At 40.4% G+C, this 17,859-nt stretch overlaps 1 protein-coding gene and 1 long non-coding RNA gene across 3 annotated transcripts; one reads left to right on the forward strand and one right to left on the reverse strand.

The window, feature by feature from the left end:
• The first annotated feature begins 5,192 nt into the window (after positions 1-5,192).
• LOC147972203 (uncharacterized) lies at positions 5,193-8,654 on the forward strand. Of its 2 annotated transcripts, none has more exons than XM_087522986.1 (7): positions 5,193-5,400; positions 6,597-6,675; positions 6,754-6,827; positions 6,934-7,003; positions 7,458-7,633; positions 7,708-7,780; positions 8,262-8,654. In XM_087522986.1, exons 1-7 carry the CDS (start codon positions 5,320-5,322, stop codon positions 8,420-8,422), a joined length of 714 nt encoding a protein of 237 aa, XP_087379112.1. In that variant the 5' UTR covers positions 5,193-5,319; the 3' UTR covers positions 8,423-8,654. The 2 variants fall into 2 exon arrangements, with proteins under 2 accessions (XP_087379112.1, XP_087379113.1); XM_087522987.1 differs by having other exon boundaries at positions 5,194-5,400; positions 6,597-6,666.
• Positions 8,655-9,138: 484 nt separating this feature from the next.
• LOC125510073 (uncharacterized) lies at positions 9,139-11,584 on the reverse strand. The gene is made up of 2 exons (XR_007284473.2): positions 9,835-11,584; positions 9,139-9,470 (listed from the first exon to the last, which is right to left on the reverse strand). It is a non-coding gene; the product is annotated as an uncharacterized LOC125510073 (long non-coding RNA).
• Between the last annotated feature and the right edge of the window lie 6,275 nt (positions 11,585-17,859).

Genomic DNA, 17,859 nt, shown 5'->3' on the forward strand with positions numbered 1-17,859 from the left:
CCCCGCCCCCTATAAAAATTGCCCCAACTTACCCTATAGCTCGTCCCTTTCCTCATCTCCATCGTCATTTCCCTCTCATCCTCCACCAACTCTCCGTCTCCAATGACATTTCTTCTCCTATGCTCGGTCTCCTCCCAGGGCTCGAGATCCCAGTAACACCCCCGCTCATCCCACAACCTTGCCTTTGCGCATAACACTTCTAAACCTACCCTTTGATTTCAACTTACTGTGTTAGGGTTTGAATCTTGGCATCCATAACCATAGCCGCCACCAATCTACCGGGCCATCTCCGCACCCGACAATCCTTCTATCAGTACTTGGCGTCTCTCCACACGACCGATCCCAATTACAGTTGGCTGGAGCCATACCAAGAGTTTGAGGTATGGCAGCGTTCTCGATTTGGCACTACAACATCTGTACTAATTTTACTAGAAATATTGATCAAATTGTAGTACCTTTTTGGATGGTTGATTCATTTTTGTTAATTCAATGTTTCCATTCTTGTTTGTCTTATGAGGCTTTCCACATGTTTTTACCTGACTAGTGAACTACATCATATATTGTACTTCTTTCAAATTCATCCCTACCACCATCATTGAAGCCCCACCACAACTCTTCTTGAAGTGTAAGGACATTATATATCTTTCATTGTTGTGTTACCTTATAGCAGTTTGATTGAGCGCCGGGTAGTTTGGATTAAGATGGAGCTATGTGATTCTATTTCTTCGTAGGGTTTTGAAGCCTTTGATTTCTCGAGATTCTATTTTCAGTTATGATTCACATGGCCATAAGTCAGTTCTTTTATTAAATAATGTCAAGGGATGTGTATCTCTTGGGATCTCCTCCACAATCCCTCCCTGTGGTAGTTACTCTCATGTCTCATATACTACCACCGGGTGGTAGTTACCATCATGTCTTATATACTAGCATGTGGTAGTATATATATTATTTTATCATTCTATGTATATTCATATACCATATCTAAGATTTTTTAAAGTGAGTTAAATGAATAAAATGCATGTGAGTCCATGGATTTTAGTATAATTTTCAAAATACCTTCATATTGGTATGTATAAAACAATATAGTAAAAACTATTACATTACTACCATGTGTAGTGTTTCCCACAACCACACCTTAGTACACATCTAACCCTCTACCAGCAGTCAAAAAACATCTAACTCTACTCTTGGATTCATCAACACTCACTATGTTAGGTTCTAGATATTTGGGGATCCACAACCATACATGTCTTCAATCTAACAAGTCATATATAGTTCCTACATCCCTTGTAAAAGGTCTTAGAATCTCTTGTACAATCTATCCTGACTATAGTAGATAGGAACCATAGCAAGAGTTGAAGTTATAGCGGCGTGTTCTCGATTTGGTAGTGAACTCTCAAGGATGTGATAATCACAAGAAAGTTCCATTTGTTAAGTCTTGCCATTGCCATCTTGTTTCTTCGGAGTTGTGCTCCTAGATTTAGCAGTCTAAAGATTGGTTGTGTATGTAGTGGCTAAAGTTGATGGTTCTCTATTCTGACCTTTTATTTCCATATGGTATTTGTTATTCTTGTTTGCTCGAGTTCCATGGTAAATGATAAAATTGCTGCATTCTTATAATTTTTGTGAACACTTAAACAAAATACATGTTAGTAGATTTATAGACGTTTTCACACAACATATATGTCGTGGCCATTTGGTGTCTTCATACTTTGCCATGATCCATATGATTTCTATTGATAATTATTTCGTATAAACACATGGAAGTACATACCAGTATCCGCTTAATGGTAAGAAAAAATTGTGATGCATCCACATTCTAATTTTAGGTAGTTCATTGTCAATAAAGCCTATATTTGAAATCATATGCTGGCCATTTGGAGCACAATAGAGTGGCATGCATATGTGAATATTGTTCCAAGTTTCAAGCTTCTTATTTACATTCCTCTAAGTGTAGTGGGAAATTTGTTAGCATGTTCCCCACAATATACCGGGGGTGCGCATTAAGCAATTCAAAGGAGTTTACTGTACATAGAAGTAATTTGTGGTTGTGCGAGTTAAACTACCTATCTTGTGTTTTTTACCTTATATAATAAGGATGTCATCATGTGACAAAAACTTTCATCTCATTTTTTATGTGCAAGAGTTTTGTGAAGATGCCCACTTGGATTGCAAAATTCCTATAGGCTTTATAATCGAGATCCAAGATTTTTTTATCCTTTTTTGTTTGACCATTTCTTTGAATCAAAAGAATGAGTACGTGATGCCATTTCTTATGAATTCAAGAGGCATTACTGTTCCAACATATTCAAAGCACATATTCTGACTGTAGTTTGGTAGTCTGGAGCAGGATTTCTCGCAATATTTGGAAGAAAACCTCCTCGATGACTGCTCGTCAGAAGAAATCCGACAACATTGTGGTTTCTCCTAAAGTTGGGATTAACACTCGCGGCAGAATGTCAAACGTAAGTGATATGGCTTCCTTGGAAACAAATCACACTACAGTTCCAAGAGGTATCTTTCTTACTATCATGTTGCAACTATGAATATAATTCTAATGAAAATATTGCATATAAATTAATCTTTTGTCACATATGATGAAATACCAGGACATTGTGTGACACCTACCTTCGAAATAACCGTGCAGTCGGACAAGGGACTTAATCTTTTTGTTGATCTAAATTCCACTCCATCAGAGTACCCTAAAATATATTCACAACAACTTGGGGATGTTTCTAGAGAGGCTCAACTTGAAGCTCCAACAGAAAATGCAGAGGTAGAAGAAATGGCTGTGGAAGACAATATAGGTCGTGGTGACATGTTACCACCAGTTCCTAGAGGGGCAGAATTTAAAGCCCAGGTAGAAAATGAAGAGAGGGAAGAAGTTTTGATGGAAGAAGAAATAGGTTGTGCTGACAAGTTGATAGTTACTGGAGGGACCCAACTTACCCTTAGCAGCGACAAACATGAATCCCCTGTGAAAACTGAACTAGTGGCTCAAGAAGTAGTAATGGAAGAAGATATAGGTTGTGACAATAATTTGCCAGGTTCAAATCAAGTGTTGATCTCACATGCCAATCAAGATGCTGGCTTTACAAATCATTCCCCTGACGAGGTCTTGAACCACACAAGCTCAACGCTACCATCTATTGGTTCGGTAATTTCATTGAACCATTTATAGTACTATTTTTCCATTTGATTCTACTATATATTTTACTTCCTTTCATCGAAGAAATATCTCTTGGGTACTTTTTTTAATCCATTTTTGATACTGCCGCAACAGTGCATGTTTCTTTCCACCAAACTAAACATTTACTTGTTACTCCCCCTGATCCAAAATAAGTGTAACTTTAATTCAAACCTGCTGACACTTATTATGAATCAGAGGGAGTGCTAATAAAACACAGCGCCTTCACAGTTTGCATGTAGAATTTTAGAATATTTGTTTAGTGTATGTTCCTGTTTTACCCCTTGAACAAAATATACTACTGATTTTGTCTAGTATTATCGGCGGATCTAATCCATTGAATGACTGGAAATGGACGACTCTTATTATTTAAATGTACCATAAAAGATCTCAAAAGTCTAGCCTTTCATTGTTTCTTCCCTTCTTTGAGTCCGGTAGTATTGCGGATTGCTTACTAGGTGTTGTTGTTTGATCACTCTTATCTTTTGCTGTGAGTTTCAAACGTGCATGAGAAGAAAACACAACGGCTTCACAGTTTGCATGTAGAATTTTAGAATATTTGTTTAGTGTATGTTCCGATTTTACCCCTTGAACAAAATATACTACTGATTTTGTCTAGTAGTATCGGTGGATCTAATCCATAGAATGACTGGAAATGGACGGCTCTTATTATTTAGATGTACCGTAAAAGGTCTCAAAAATTTAGCCTTTCATTGTATCTTCCCTTCTTTGAGTCCGATAGTATTGCGGATTGCTTACTAGGTGTTGTTGTTTGATCACTCTTATCTTTTGTTGTGAGTTTCAAATTGTTTTCATTTTTCTTGTTTAACAAGTAGGTCTCGGTCAGCAAAAGAGTGTATCATCCTGCCGTTAGAAAAAAAAAAGAAAAAAAAACAGAAATGAGACATGATTTTGGTAGGAATTAATCATCTTCATGATATATAGACTGTATACGGTAAAAGAACGCGTGTGTGCTTGTGCCTCGCTTCCACGCACTCGCACAACACTGGCCATCTTTGTCCAATTGTCCTCTTTCCACTTTCTTCCATTCCCTTCACAAGTGAGTGTGTTCCCTTGACCCTAACCCACCTAGCTAGGCACCCAACCGCCGCAGCGAGCCCCCAGAACCGTATATAGCTAGGTATTGGCGATCAAGGCGTAATCATTTAACCCCCAGACATGGCGAAGATGGTAACGGAGATGAAGGGAGTGACTCCGCGCGGGCACAGGAGCAACCCGACACGGCCACAGAGAAGCAACTCATCGTCGTGCAGGAGGTGAGTGGATGACGCATACACGTAGTTCTTTTTGGTTGGATAGTTGGTAGATCTGATCGTGGTTTACACAGACACTCATATTGCTTGGCTTTGGCTGCTCTAGCGGATAGATCGGACGGAGTTAATTCTTGTTGTTGGGCTGCACTAGTCAATCAAAATCTGATCGTGGTAGGGGATAGATCTGAGATGAATCAGACATAGAAATGCTTGCACGCGGCTAGCTAGTTTGATTTGATGATTACTCGATTGTGCGACTATGGGAGGTCCTCGGCGTCCGAATTTTGCTGCCGCAGCTTTGCTCGAGTGCATCCTAGTTGGTCTTCTGATGCGTCCTGTTGGTGGCGGCTGTCCGGGCATACCCTCCGCAAGTGGTGTCGGCGAGGCACCAACGAGTAGGAAGCAAGGATGCGTCGGGTGCAGGAGGAAGAAGGTGGTGGGCCTAAAAGATATATATTATACTATGAAAATATATTATTTGTACACTAGGAAAATGGGTAGTACTAAAAGATATCTATAAATATTTGTAAGATTTTAAAGAAAAAAATATATACTTATAGAAACTTTCTATGCACAATATTATATTTACGAATTTCCAAAAATTCCTAGTCCGTCGGGTTGACAACTAGTGTAGTCTTCCTTTTTTTTTGAGACAAACTAGTGTAGTACGTCTTTCAAAGTGGAAATCACGCGCTCGCAGAGAAACAGCCATTCAAGCCCTGCCATTTCTGTCTTTCGCTTCGCCCTCTCCTCGTACAAAAAGGCCCAAAAGCCACCCAGCCGCCGCACCTGCCCCCCACAAACCCTAGCAAGAGAGGCTGAATCGTTTGGGGGCGGAAAAAGAGGAGGGAGTTGAAGATGGTGAGGAAGTTTAAGGGAGTGACGCCGCGGGCGCAGGAGCAGCGCGGCACGGCCCCGGAACTCGTCGCCGTGCAGGAGGTGAGTGGAGCACGTCTTGCCTGGCTGCTAGCTATAGGTCTAGGTCGTCGACGGAGCTCTTTGCTGTTATATTTGTTGCGCTCCCTGGTAAATCTGAATCCGATCTGATCGTGGTATAGGGCCGGGGTCGCATCTCGCATGCACATACGGCCGGGTAGGGGATCGATCGGAAGGGACAGATGAGGGGATTTCGCCGCCGCAGTTTTTCTTGACTGCGCCCTAGTTGGTCGTATCCGCCTTCGTTGGTGGTGGTGCCGGAGCCGGAGTTGAGGGTGGCGAGCGGCGAGGGTAGGAAGCGTGGGGACACGTCGTCGGGTGCAGGACGAAGAAGATGGTGGGTGGCGTTGCTCATGCCGTCGTGCGCTGGGGACGAATCGGGCGTGAACCCAAGCAGCTATGGCTGGACGAATCGGGTTGAGATTCCGCTCGCTAGCTAGCTACTGTAGCTTGCATCGGGTTCTTTTCCCTCTGCTACTCGCACAAGATCAAGCGGCTTCCTAGCAATAAATCGATCAAAATTGATTCTGCACTACTACCGCTAGATGTGATAGATTTTTCCCTTTCTATGATTGATGCGTCCCAGATGTGATAGATTTTTTCCTTTTTTAGGAATGAGGTGTGATAGTTTTTCTAAAACGCTATAAAAGGATCGATTTGCCATGGTCAAAAATCTGACGTCAGATTTGTAGCAGGGTTCTAGTCTTTTGAGGGGTCAAATGTGATAGTTTAGGGAAAATGTTTACCGAGTTTCCGTTAGATGAAACTCGGCAAACAAAGGCCGCCGTCACGGCTCTGTCGCCTCTTGCAAGACATGGCCCACGTGTCAGACTTTGCCGAGTTCCTTCTGTTGGGAACTCGGCGAACTTGATATTCTGCTGAGTTTTTTTTTGGCCGAGTCGTTTTTCATCAGAACCTGGAAAAGCAAGAGCTCTGCTGAGTTGCTTATCACTGCCGAGTCCAATTTTCGATCAAACTTCGCAGACAGAAGTTTGCCGAGTTCCTGACAGAATGAACTCGGCGAAGTCTTGGAACTCGGGACAAAACCAGATTCTAGTAGTGCCTTATTCTCTCTCTCTCTCTCTCTCTCTCTCTCCATTTTAGGTTGTTGCACTATTCATTTTTATTTTTCCTATGCACTCAATGTTATTGTGAGTAACATAGACCTAGGTCATTTGAATAAATGGTTGTTGTATCAGGCACCACGTGATGATGTTTTAATGAAGGGTGCTGCATTGAAACGCAAAATCATGAAAGTGCCTAAGTCAGGTTCCAATCGTAAGACAACTTGTTTTCTCTATTATTGGTTATTGGTCCTCCAAGTTTTTAACCTGTGTGTTGATAATTTCATTGAAGGTGGCGTCGCTGAGAATAGCGATGATCAGATTCGTGATTCCGTGCTAAAGATTCGGAAAATACGGGATTCTATTGTATGTTATGTCTTCTCTTTTGTTTCAGGAAAAAAATGATGCTTGTTTTTCTAATATTTTGTTCTAGTTGAGAATCTGATGTGAATTCATCCCCTCTTTGTTTTAGCTTCGCGAGGAATTCATACTTCAAGACAGAAGTGCTCAATGTGATATGGACATACAGAAAATTAAGAAAGGTATTCTACCTTTTACACATCTAAACATCGTTGGATTGATAATCATTTGTAGAATTGTCATTGTTTTGTGGCAAACATTGTGGGCATGTTTTGCTGGGAGCCATATATTTCCCAAAGTTATGTGTTAAATTGTCGTGTTCCTCACTTTAAACTCTGGACAAATCGTCCATTAGAAATGTGGCAAATTTTGGTAAGAAGTTATTTCTATATGAGCTCATAGTTTAAAATCGCGGGCGAACATAAATTGCGGCAGAGATTTTGGCCACGATGAGTAAGGAAGGAATGGCTTGATCTCCGGCGATGGCGCCGCGATCCGGCGATTTCCCATGCCATGCAGATCACGTAGCCATTTCAGATTTGTGATAGCGCCGCTATTGCGGCAGTTTCGTCCGCGATTCCAAACTATGTATGAGTTCCACATTTCCATTACTCTTCATGTTTAAACCTTATGCAGAAGAGAAGATGACAACGGGAGTGTTGTCGTCAATGATGGACAAATATAAGCAACCTAGCTCAAATATAATGAAAGTTGCCAATCTAGCTTTCTCTGGTGATGATGGCATAACCAAGAGCACTAGGAGGATGGAATTGAGCTTGAAGGAGGCACTCGCCCAACGCAATAAATGCATGGTAAGAAACCTCGCGCTGAACTGATGCGTTAAAATTTTAAATGACATTTGTACCTTTGACACTTGTCAATGCAGGAGCTTGATAAGATCTGTTGTGATTGCGATTGGATGGCCCCTAGATACACAGTAGTACCTTCACTAGCAGATGGTATGTGTAAATACCTTTACTCTTATCTCTATAATTTTCCAAATGAACAAGCATTGAGTTCTTGGACCATATAGGCACAATAATAAAGAATTTCATAGAAATAGCTCTTGTGCCACATACTTTCTGATTAACGTTTATTGAATCCAATCCCTATAGCGCACCGTTGGTATCATGCCTGGGCAAAAGAGTTTTCAAGTGGTCAGATCTTTAAACCACTTGTCTGTGTTTTGTTCTAGTGTTATGTTTATTCAACATCACGGTTTGGTCCATGGTTACCAAAGACATGTATCGCGCCATTGTAGGATCTATCAGAGATCACCTCTACTCACTTCATTGCATTCCACTTGTCAAGAACTGAATAGGTCTGCACCTAGCAATAACCAGGAACTGCTATTCGATTTAGTGCCATCTTCTCTCATTCATAGCTCCCACACATTGTTTTTTGAGCACTTATCCACGAGTTACTCTCCTATCCTTTCAGGAATGCACGTCGGTGAAGTACGTTTGAGATGCCCTGATTTTGAGATGAGCATCATTGGTGATCCTTGTCCGACCCCACATGATGCGAGGTGCTCTGCAGCTGCCAATATGATACTGGAGCTTGACAAAAAGGCAGAGGAAAAAGAACAACATGATAACTGATGCAAAGTTGCTAGCTGGGAACTAGCAGGCGCTAAGGCTAATATTGCCAAAGAGTGAAATAAAGCAACTTAGCTATTTGTTGTTTCGATGTATGAACGACTTAATGATTTGTGTTGTACGAGTTTGTACTATATTGCATTGTGGCTCATGCGTGCTGACCATGTGCTCAAACGGATTATTTTTACCATTATTTTATTGAATTTTTCCTTTTTGGGGGAACCTATTCAAATTTGCTTTTGGGCGTAATTTCACTTATGTGCATATGATTGAGTTGCATTTTCACAAAATTATAGCAACCTTTTCAGAAGGTTTCTTATTGTTCTAATTTAGAAATTTCATTTGTGTTTATCTTGCTTGGTTTTGCGAGTGAGGCATTCCTGGAGCTTGATTTTTTCTAAACATCAAAAACCATAGTTCAAAGTTTAAAAATTTATAGATTTTTATACATATGAATGCATTCTACACTAATGTAAAACACGCTAATGCCGGCGTTCTAAAAACCACATTCTAGGCGTGTGGAAGGTCAACACCACCAATATAACGCCATTGTTATAAAATACAAATGACATTGGTCCCCACGCCATTGGTATTTTACATACCGGTGGCGTGGCACTATTCACTCGCGCCACAACTAATAGCAATGGCATGCACATGGATAGCACACCTCCATTATACACAAGTAATAACAGCGTGATTTAAAAAAAATACACAATACATGCACGCAGTCAAATATTTATGCATTCATTCATATATTCAAATACATACATTTAGTATGTATACATTGCCAAGATCCACGAGTCTACAACACCGTCGTGTCACCGTTGCCATCGTCACTGTCATCGCATGTAGAGGTTGTCCTTGTTGTAGCCTCGTGTGGATGTCGTCGTCGTCGTTACCACTACAGCCCCGTGTCAATTGTCGCCGCAAGTCGTCATCGCAGCCACAGCCCCGTGTTGATGTCGCCGTCGTTTGTCACCGCCACATCCCCGTGCGATGTTGGTGTCGTCGTCGCCACCGCCGCCACCGTCGCCGCCACCGCAACAACTTACTTCCAATGTAAATGATGAATTAGCTATTAGCTAAAATATAGATTGAGACTATGAGGCATTTCATCGAATTATAAGGAAAAGTCAAAACATTTCAACAGAGATGCTTAGTTAACATTTCAACAGAGAACAAAGATAGATTCATATCAACACCATTACCGAGAACACTCCTACTGTTGACAAGAATTTTCATAAGCATTGCCACACTTACCATTTGCAGTACCTAACTGAGGGAAAAATAAAGTAGACTAAGGTCAGCAATGGCATCCACTACAATGAAGCTCCTGGTTCATCTATTTTTTTTACCAGGGGTGCTTAATGCAAGGAGACTGATACTTAGTACTCAGTCTAGCACTTGTAGCTAACCTGCAGCAGCTTTAGAATTTCTGCCGTGACGATTGTGCTGAATGAACCTTACTCCGGCCAAGCCCATGCTGTCGACGGCGATGGCGGAGCAGCAGCTGGGCGGCACTCCGTCGCAATCTGCAGTCAGCCCTGATGGCGAGGGCACCGTGGAACATGTTGATGGCGATGCCAAACATGTCTTCTTACAAATTTCAAAGATACAAGCAAATCAGTAGATAGAAGTTCAGACTGCACAAAGCATGCATTGTCCATGTGTATTAAAATGACAACATGTAGTATAGCAGCAGAAATTTACTATGATGCTAACTCTATATTTAACATGCATCTGTCAGTAGTGAAAACCCAGCTTAAATTATATTTCTGGCTCAGCGTAATTTTGTACAGATGTACAATATTTTGATTCGGTGATTCCTAAACAAAATATTGTACTGCTGCTACTTCTACTTCAGTACATGCAGCCGTGCAGGATGAGCAAGACATGCACGATATTACCTTCTTTTCTTTCCTTCATTTTCCCTTTTATCCATGGCAGGCTCGGCGAGTCCAGTAATTCTGAAGGCACATTATTCAGAGATCGCAGGTAGTCATATTTGTTAACTAAGATGTATGTATGGCCACACTATTTATCCCATGCTGTAGCTAGGTATATGACTTTCTTTTAACAACAGTAAACACTGTCGGCAAGTGCAGCGATGACTCTGCAATGCAAAGATGGGATACTGGTGCCGAACAAGACCATATTGTCTACTTCTATAGTAACTTTTACATCAGAAAGAATTTCATATTGGTACTCTTTCTTCTGATTGTGTTATTATAGGCAAAACAACAGTTCAAAATTACATGCATGCAAAATAATCTTTTAAGTTTGTGTCCAGTTAGTAAAATCGTAAGTTGGCTATGCTACAAAATCTAACCTCGCATTTTTCAGTCTGTGCGAATGATCTTTGGAAAAAGTGCTGTTCACATATCTTTTATTTGCTACTCTAATTTGCAACAAAGATTGAAAGGAAACTAAGCTATATATAGACCGAGAGCTAAAGAAAATTACTGCCAGAACATCCACGAACACAGTGGATCACCTATAGTATAGTATAGTATGGTGAAAATCTGTTTTGAGAGCCTCAAATTCAGTGTTCATTTGCCAGCTATATGTTTCCATACATCAGAATTTTGACTGGACAACAAGTTCATGCTGATCTGAGATATGATTGCTGGCAACTTTAGAGAAATAACATGGAAGGGTTGAAAGATTTCCATTCACTTCCTTCTCTAAATCTAAATGACATGAATGCATCTCCAAGTTAATTAGTTAAGTGTGTGCTATGTACAGTATAAATCAATCATTAATCATATAGTAGACTGAAAAACAGAAGAAGAGGGAAAAGAAGTGCATCGGTTACTGCCTCTGAGTTCCGTCGAGGGCGCCAGTCTACGCACCACGGGCGGGATCTCGCCGGATCCGCCGTGCGGCGACGGAAGACGTGATCGGTGGAGGCCGGGGTTACGGATTCTCATCGTCAGCGGCGGTGGAGAAGGATATTGCCAGCCGTGGGGGCCGCCAGATGGGGGACGTGGAGGAGGACCTCGCCGGCCGTGGGGGCCGCCGGATGGGGGGCGGTGGAGGAGGACCTCGCCGGCCGTGGAGACCGCCAGATCAGTGTGGTGGAGAAGGCCATGGCCGGCGGTGAGATGTGAGGGAGATGGGGCAGTGGACGGTGGGCGGCGGTGGCTGTGGGAGAATTTTTTTTAGCAGCAGTACACACAAAGCGCTCATATACACGCGCATACACTCACCTCTATAAATGCACACACGCACACCCTATGTCTATGAGCACCTCCGAGAGACTGAGCCGGCATATCATCTTGAGATTTACAAAGTCACCGTAGGCGCCTCGTCGCCGACGGGAACGTCTCCTCCAACTAAAAACGCATCGCCGGAAATCCTTAAATATATCCAGAAATAATGCGAGCACCAGGATTTGAACCCTGGTGGATTGGGGATACCACTGTCCACCTAACCAACTCAATCACAAGTTGATTCGCGTGGCAGTGGGAGAATTGGGGATCGCGGAGAGGGAAAATCCTATTCGCGAGCGAGCGACAGACATGGGACGGCACACTTATACATAGTGCGTCCAACTGGGTTTTTTTCTGCAACGTTTTTTTCTGGTTCTTTTCGGCTTTCTATTGTTTTTTTATTTCGTTTTTTTCATTTTCATTTTCTGTTTCTTTTCCTTTTTAGTTTATGTTTCTTTTCTTTATGTTTTTTTAAATTCCACAACTTTGCAAAATTTGTTCGCAAATTAAATAAAAATGTTCATTTTTTCAATTTTTATTCTTGAGTTTCAATAAATGTTCCTATTTCAAAATTGTCCATGTTTTCAAATTTTGTTTGCATTCGAAAAATGTTTTAGGAATTTCAAAAAGTGTTCCAACTTTCCAAATTTCTTCAGAAATTTATAAAATTTTCATGTTTTCAAATTTTCTTTACAAATTGGAAAAATGTTCGTAAATTCCATAAATTTTGTTTGGGAGTTTGAAAAAATTGTTCCCGTCTCAAAATTTGTTTGCAATTTCAAAAAATGTTCATATTTACATGTTTTGTTAGAGTTTTGAAAAATGTTCCATTTCCAAAATTGTTTGCAAATTTTAAAAAATGTCTGTTTTTTCAAATTTCGTTCTAGAGTTTCAAAAAATGTTCACATGCAAAAGTTGTTCGTGTTTCCAAATTTTGTTTTGAAATTTGAAAAATTGTTCCTGTTTAGTTTTTTGGTAGTTTTAAAAATGTTTCCGTTCTAAAAAATATGTTCACGTCTCCAAAATTCATTTGTGTGTTGAAAAATGTTTGATTTTTCTTAAAATTTGTAAAAAAACTAATAATGTTCGTGTTTGATAAAACATTCACATTTTATTTTTGGAAAAAAGTTTTGTGTTCGAATTTTCAAAAATTATTCAGAAATTAAAAAATGTCCCATTTTCAAATTTTGTTCAGGGTTGAAGTTTTTAAAAATTGTCCAGATATTTAGAAATGTTCCAGTTTTCAAATTTTGTTCACAATTTATAAGATGATTTCACTTTTCAAAATATTCTCCATTTTGTTCACGTTATTTAGAAAATGTTTGGCTTTTAAAAAAATTGCCTTTGAAAAAAGCACCATTTGGGGATCTTCGGTTCGATCCCTCATTGGGACTTTAACTTTTGCGAATCTTTTACACTTCTGCCGCTGTCGACAGTTTCTTTTTGAGTTGCGTTGCTAATCTAACACAACATCTGGTCTAGCGCAGTGGCTTCACAACACACACATTACTACCGAGGTGGAGGTTTGAATCCTAGCACCGGCGCATTTCTTTTTCGCTGTTTTTCACCTCGCGGATGGCAAATGGGCCGGCTCAGGTGAGCCACCCCTGTGCGACACATCAACTGTTTGACGCAAAAAGCCTCACATAGGAGCTCTCCGCGGAGAGAGCTGTTCGTGTGCCGGCCTGTAGGGTTAGGTCGGTCGTTTGGGCCTTTTGGGCTTTTGGGTGCTATGCCCGCGTGGCATTTTCTATATTTGTCTATAAAACAAAGAACATTGACTTATATATGAAAAACAAATGTTTCTAAAAAAATATAAAAAACAAGGAAAATTGATCGGTAGAGAGTAAAATAAACTCATGGGAATTAAGTGGAATGCTGTAGACTTTATTGGTGGCGTGAGTCACAAGCAATTATCAATGGCGTTGGTGCGTGTACACAAGCCATAAGTAATTGGCCCAAATTTTCATTAATTTCAAATTGCTCGGTCCGATTACCGGTGCGTCGTAACAAATCCAACACCACCAATAGGGTAAATACTGGTGGCGTGACAAAAATTTACACCCACCACTAACTTGTTGTCGGGTTGGCTGTTGGATCTCAAATAATAGTGACATGGATTTTGGAAGACGCGCCACCAGTAATGTAGTGGTGATGTACCAAATATGCCAACGCCAACATTATTTAAAAAAATAATGGTGGCGTGGATTAAAAATAAGGCGCCATTAATTAAAGTTGTGGCTAGCCCTTTCTGTACTAGTGCTACAAGTGTTTAATGTTTCACAATGAAATACATTAACATTTGAGCCACACAAAAATGGAAAATTTGTGAATTATTAATAATGAACAATGCATGTACTGTTCAGTTATCAAAGTTATGAATTTGTTTTTGGTAGTTCACATGTTAACATATATCATCATTAAACTCTTCATACATGTGGAATTTTTTCAAAAAAAATTTGGAAGTTCAAAATGTGAATTTTGAACTTTTCAAATAAAAAGTCAAACGAGCTCAATACAACCCGAGCTCTGAAATGGAATTCCGAAGTTTTGCATCCTTTCTCATTAACAGTGAACTACAGCAATATAATGTTATATCTATCCAAATATGTTATTCGCACCACCTGTGGGAGCCCCCTAAAAGTTGGGCCAGAAAATTTTCTATTGTTTATTTAATAAAGTATAACCATATCACTATATTATTAGTGGTGAGATAACTGACACAAATGTCTCATCATCATCATCGAAGTGCTACAACGTAGTCTCATCATCATCGTCATAATTATCCAACACAAATGTCTCATCATCATCTCAAAATAGCAATACAAGTTATTACAAGTCTCGAATACATGCAACTACATGGTAACATACACATGTTTCATCATATATCAATCTAAACTATGATATACAAGAGAAGATCGATCACTATGAGCAAGAGTTGAATTATGAAGTAGTTCTTGAGTCGGTTTTGATTCCTCTCCCGCGCTAGCGTGAACCTCAAGTAAGTAGCTTCCGTTTGGATTCTACTCTGAAAACCTTTATGGTTGCTGCCTGGGAAGCGTTCGACTTGGGCATGACACTCTGGTCACTCGTCGTACACTCCCAGAACACTCCCTATGCACGGCATATCACTTCTTCGTCATCGATCTATATCCTTGATAGAGATGCATCATCATCATCCGTATTCATCAATAATATGCAACATAATATACTTAAGAAACACGAAGAGAAAGAGTTAGCAAAGAGAAGCACCATATAGTAAACATAATCAATGAAGTTCATCATGCCCAAACTAACTAACTAGACTGCTACGCAACACAACAAAATTTGCTCTATTTTATGACATTTCACTTGTGTCATGTATAACCGTTTTTCGTCCCGGAAAATGTCTTGGCGACGTTTTTCGGCCGTCATCCCCATCGTCACCAAAGTGCCGTCATAAAAAAATAAAATCTCGACGGTACCACTTCCTCCGTCACGCAAGATTGTATCTTAGGTGATGAACCAAAAATTTACGCAGATGACCGTTCTCGGTGACGGCCCAGAATGTCACCTATGACAGCCCAATCTGTGGCCTAAGATCTTTTTGGTGATGATAATCCCGTCACCGGTGATCTATTCGCGGGTTTGATCGCTCAAAGATTTTGGCAGGTAGGGTCAGCAATTGCTGATGTGGCTGCTTCCAGGTGGGTCCGCCGAGGGTTTTATTGTTGATGGTCCCGTCAATAATAAAGTCTGGTGTCAGTTTTGACCGTTAATACTGATGACATATGGGCCCACAAGATGCTGATGGCTGCTTAGATGTGGGACCAGATGGTGCTGACGTGGCTGCTTACATGTGGATCAAACTATTTCATAAATGATGCAACCATAAGAATGCGTAGTCCTCTCCTTATCCCACTTCTTTCCCCTCACTCAACGTTTCCTCTTTGTCCCGGTCCCTTCTCCAGCCGCTCCTCATTACTAGGGAAAACCCAAGTAGTAGAGCGGGGGCCGTGCTACTACTAGCATGTTGTAGCTTACTTTTAGCAGTAGTGCTGGGGTGCAACACCGCACTACTGCTACACAGACTTAGCAGTAGTGCAGGTCCATCCAGTGCTACTGCTAACTAGCTGCAGCGCTGGTATGAACCCTGCGCCACTTCTAAGTCTGTGTAGCAGTAGTGTTGCCCCAGTGCTACTGCTACTCTCTTACCCTACGCCACTGCTAAGATTTTTTGTATTTTTTCCTTCTGTGTATTTACGTAGTATTTATATAGGTCTTATACAATAGCAACACACACTACTGAAATCAGGTAATTTGCCTAGTGGACGGCAAATACATTGTAGCGACCCGAACTCAGTCGGTAAAATCTCTGTGCTTAAGTGTCATCCCTGGATCGGTATGCTGACACACACAGTACTCGATGATTTATAATAGAGGTAAATCACATGTATAAAGTAATGTAAATACTATTACCTCAATCCATATAGCGGAAGTAACAAAGGTTGTGGGTTCCCATCAACACCAACGGCAAAGTTGAGTGTAGAAATCGTAACCCTAACGTATCACTTACTCGTTGTAAGAATCCCGCAACATGAGACGTTGCAGCCACAAAGGGTCAAAACATTGAATGTACTGGCAAATTCACACCATAGAGCAATGAGGAAATACTAGCTATCACTACATGCATATTTGGCTGGTGGAGGCTCTAAGGTTAATTTTTGCATAAAGCCAATTTTTCCCTATATCAATGGAATAAATTTTATTTAACTACCAAGTTGGTTGAAAATTGTTGAGAAGGTTCCTCCAACTCAATCCCAAAATAATACTTATAACCCAACACATTAATTAAGTAAAGTGATGAGATCAAATCAATAATTCAAGTACCAGATACTCAAGATGTCCATAACCGGGGACACGGCTAACCATGATTAGTTTATACACTCTGCAGAGGTTTGCACACTTTTCCCCACAAGACTCGATCTCCTCCGTTGGATTTCTCGCACTACATGGTCCTTGAGAAACGGATGACTGAGACACAGTCTTTCAGAAGCATTTACTCTTTACTCCGGGTAGACAGTTACACCTACTTTCCCCTACATCTGCTAGCCTACCACTAAAAGAGGTCACGCAACATGCTCAACTATGCCAGAGCCCATAATAACTTGTGGCTGCACACGGAAGTTTCTAGCATGAATAATCTTATGATCCCTTTGAGTCTGGGTGGCATTCCATACGGTGATCACACGGATACTCTAGGATCCCCTTGGGCAAGCACTGGGTTCTCCAGGTGCCCGTACAAACCACTGGGTACTCCAGGGTGCCCCAACCAATCCACCCAGATGTGTATTAAAATAGCCACCTTAAGTTAAACCTTAATTAACAATCTCACATCTGTCATGGATACACTCAAACCCAATCAATGTCTACGAGCATAGCATAGCAACATAAGCATAACGTAGAGTAACTCCCAAGGGTTTGAAAATAAAAAAAGTAATAGGTTCTACCTCATCATCTACTTCCCAATACCCATGTTATCACATCCTACTCATGCAATGTTTGAGGGTGAAACTAATACATAATACCGGGTATGAAAAATATGATCAAAGTGTGAACTTGCCTTGTACAGTTGACGAAGATGATTCACATTCATAACTACTAATAGTTCTACTCGTCACACTCCGTTCAATCTATTGTGAGCAAGCAATAGTAACCACACATAAGCAATCACTCAAAAGATCGGGAAGAACGAAGAAGACAGTTCGGAAAACATCAAAACCAAGCAAATAACTCTTGCAACATAAAATTTTTTCTAACAGTATCAAAATTATGCGAATTTGGCCTTATCAGAAAGTTCAGGTCAAGGGCTTCGATTTTCAAAAAGAATCAATTAAATCGGAATTATAAAACTCAAGTTATGACCAAAATAAGTTTGAATATGAATCTGAACAAATTTCGAAATTTGAAAATTTGAAGAAGTTGATGTGACAGGTTCACTGGATAGGTGAAAACAAGACAAAACTATAGACGCTGGTTTCATCTAATTTGGATGAACGAGTAAAAAGTTATGACCATTTAAAAAATCAGGGCCAAGCTGTTTTACGGAAGAAAAATAGCTACGGCTAAAAAAATTCTAGGTCTAATGTATAAATACAAAGACTAATTGATAATTTAATTATGTTACCGTACTAATTTAGAAATAATAAACTACGGGAGTATATAAAAAGAAAAAATGAAGAAAGATAC

The sequence above is a fragment of the Triticum urartu genome, chromosome 5A (genome assembly GCF_056163025.1).
Source record: "Triticum urartu cultivar PI428250 chromosome 5A, HENAU_Tu73, whole genome shotgun sequence".
Lineage (NCBI taxonomy): Eukaryota > Viridiplantae > Streptophyta > Magnoliopsida > Poales > Poaceae > Triticum > Triticum urartu.

Bases quoted from the DNA above. Each gene is read 5' to 3' on its own strand.
- LOC147972203 (XM_087522986.1), top strand. From the start codon at position 5,320: ATGGTGAGGAAGTTTAAGGGAGTGACGCCGCGGGCGCAGGAGCAGCGC. The intron at 7,004-7,457 runs GTATTCTACCTT...AACCTTATGCAG, and splicing joins CATACAGAAAATTAAGAAAG to AAGAGAAGATGACAACGGGA. The intron at 7,781-8,261 runs GTATGTGTAAAT...CTATCCTTTCAG, and splicing joins AGTACCTTCACTAGCAGATG to GAATGCACGTCGGTGAAGTA.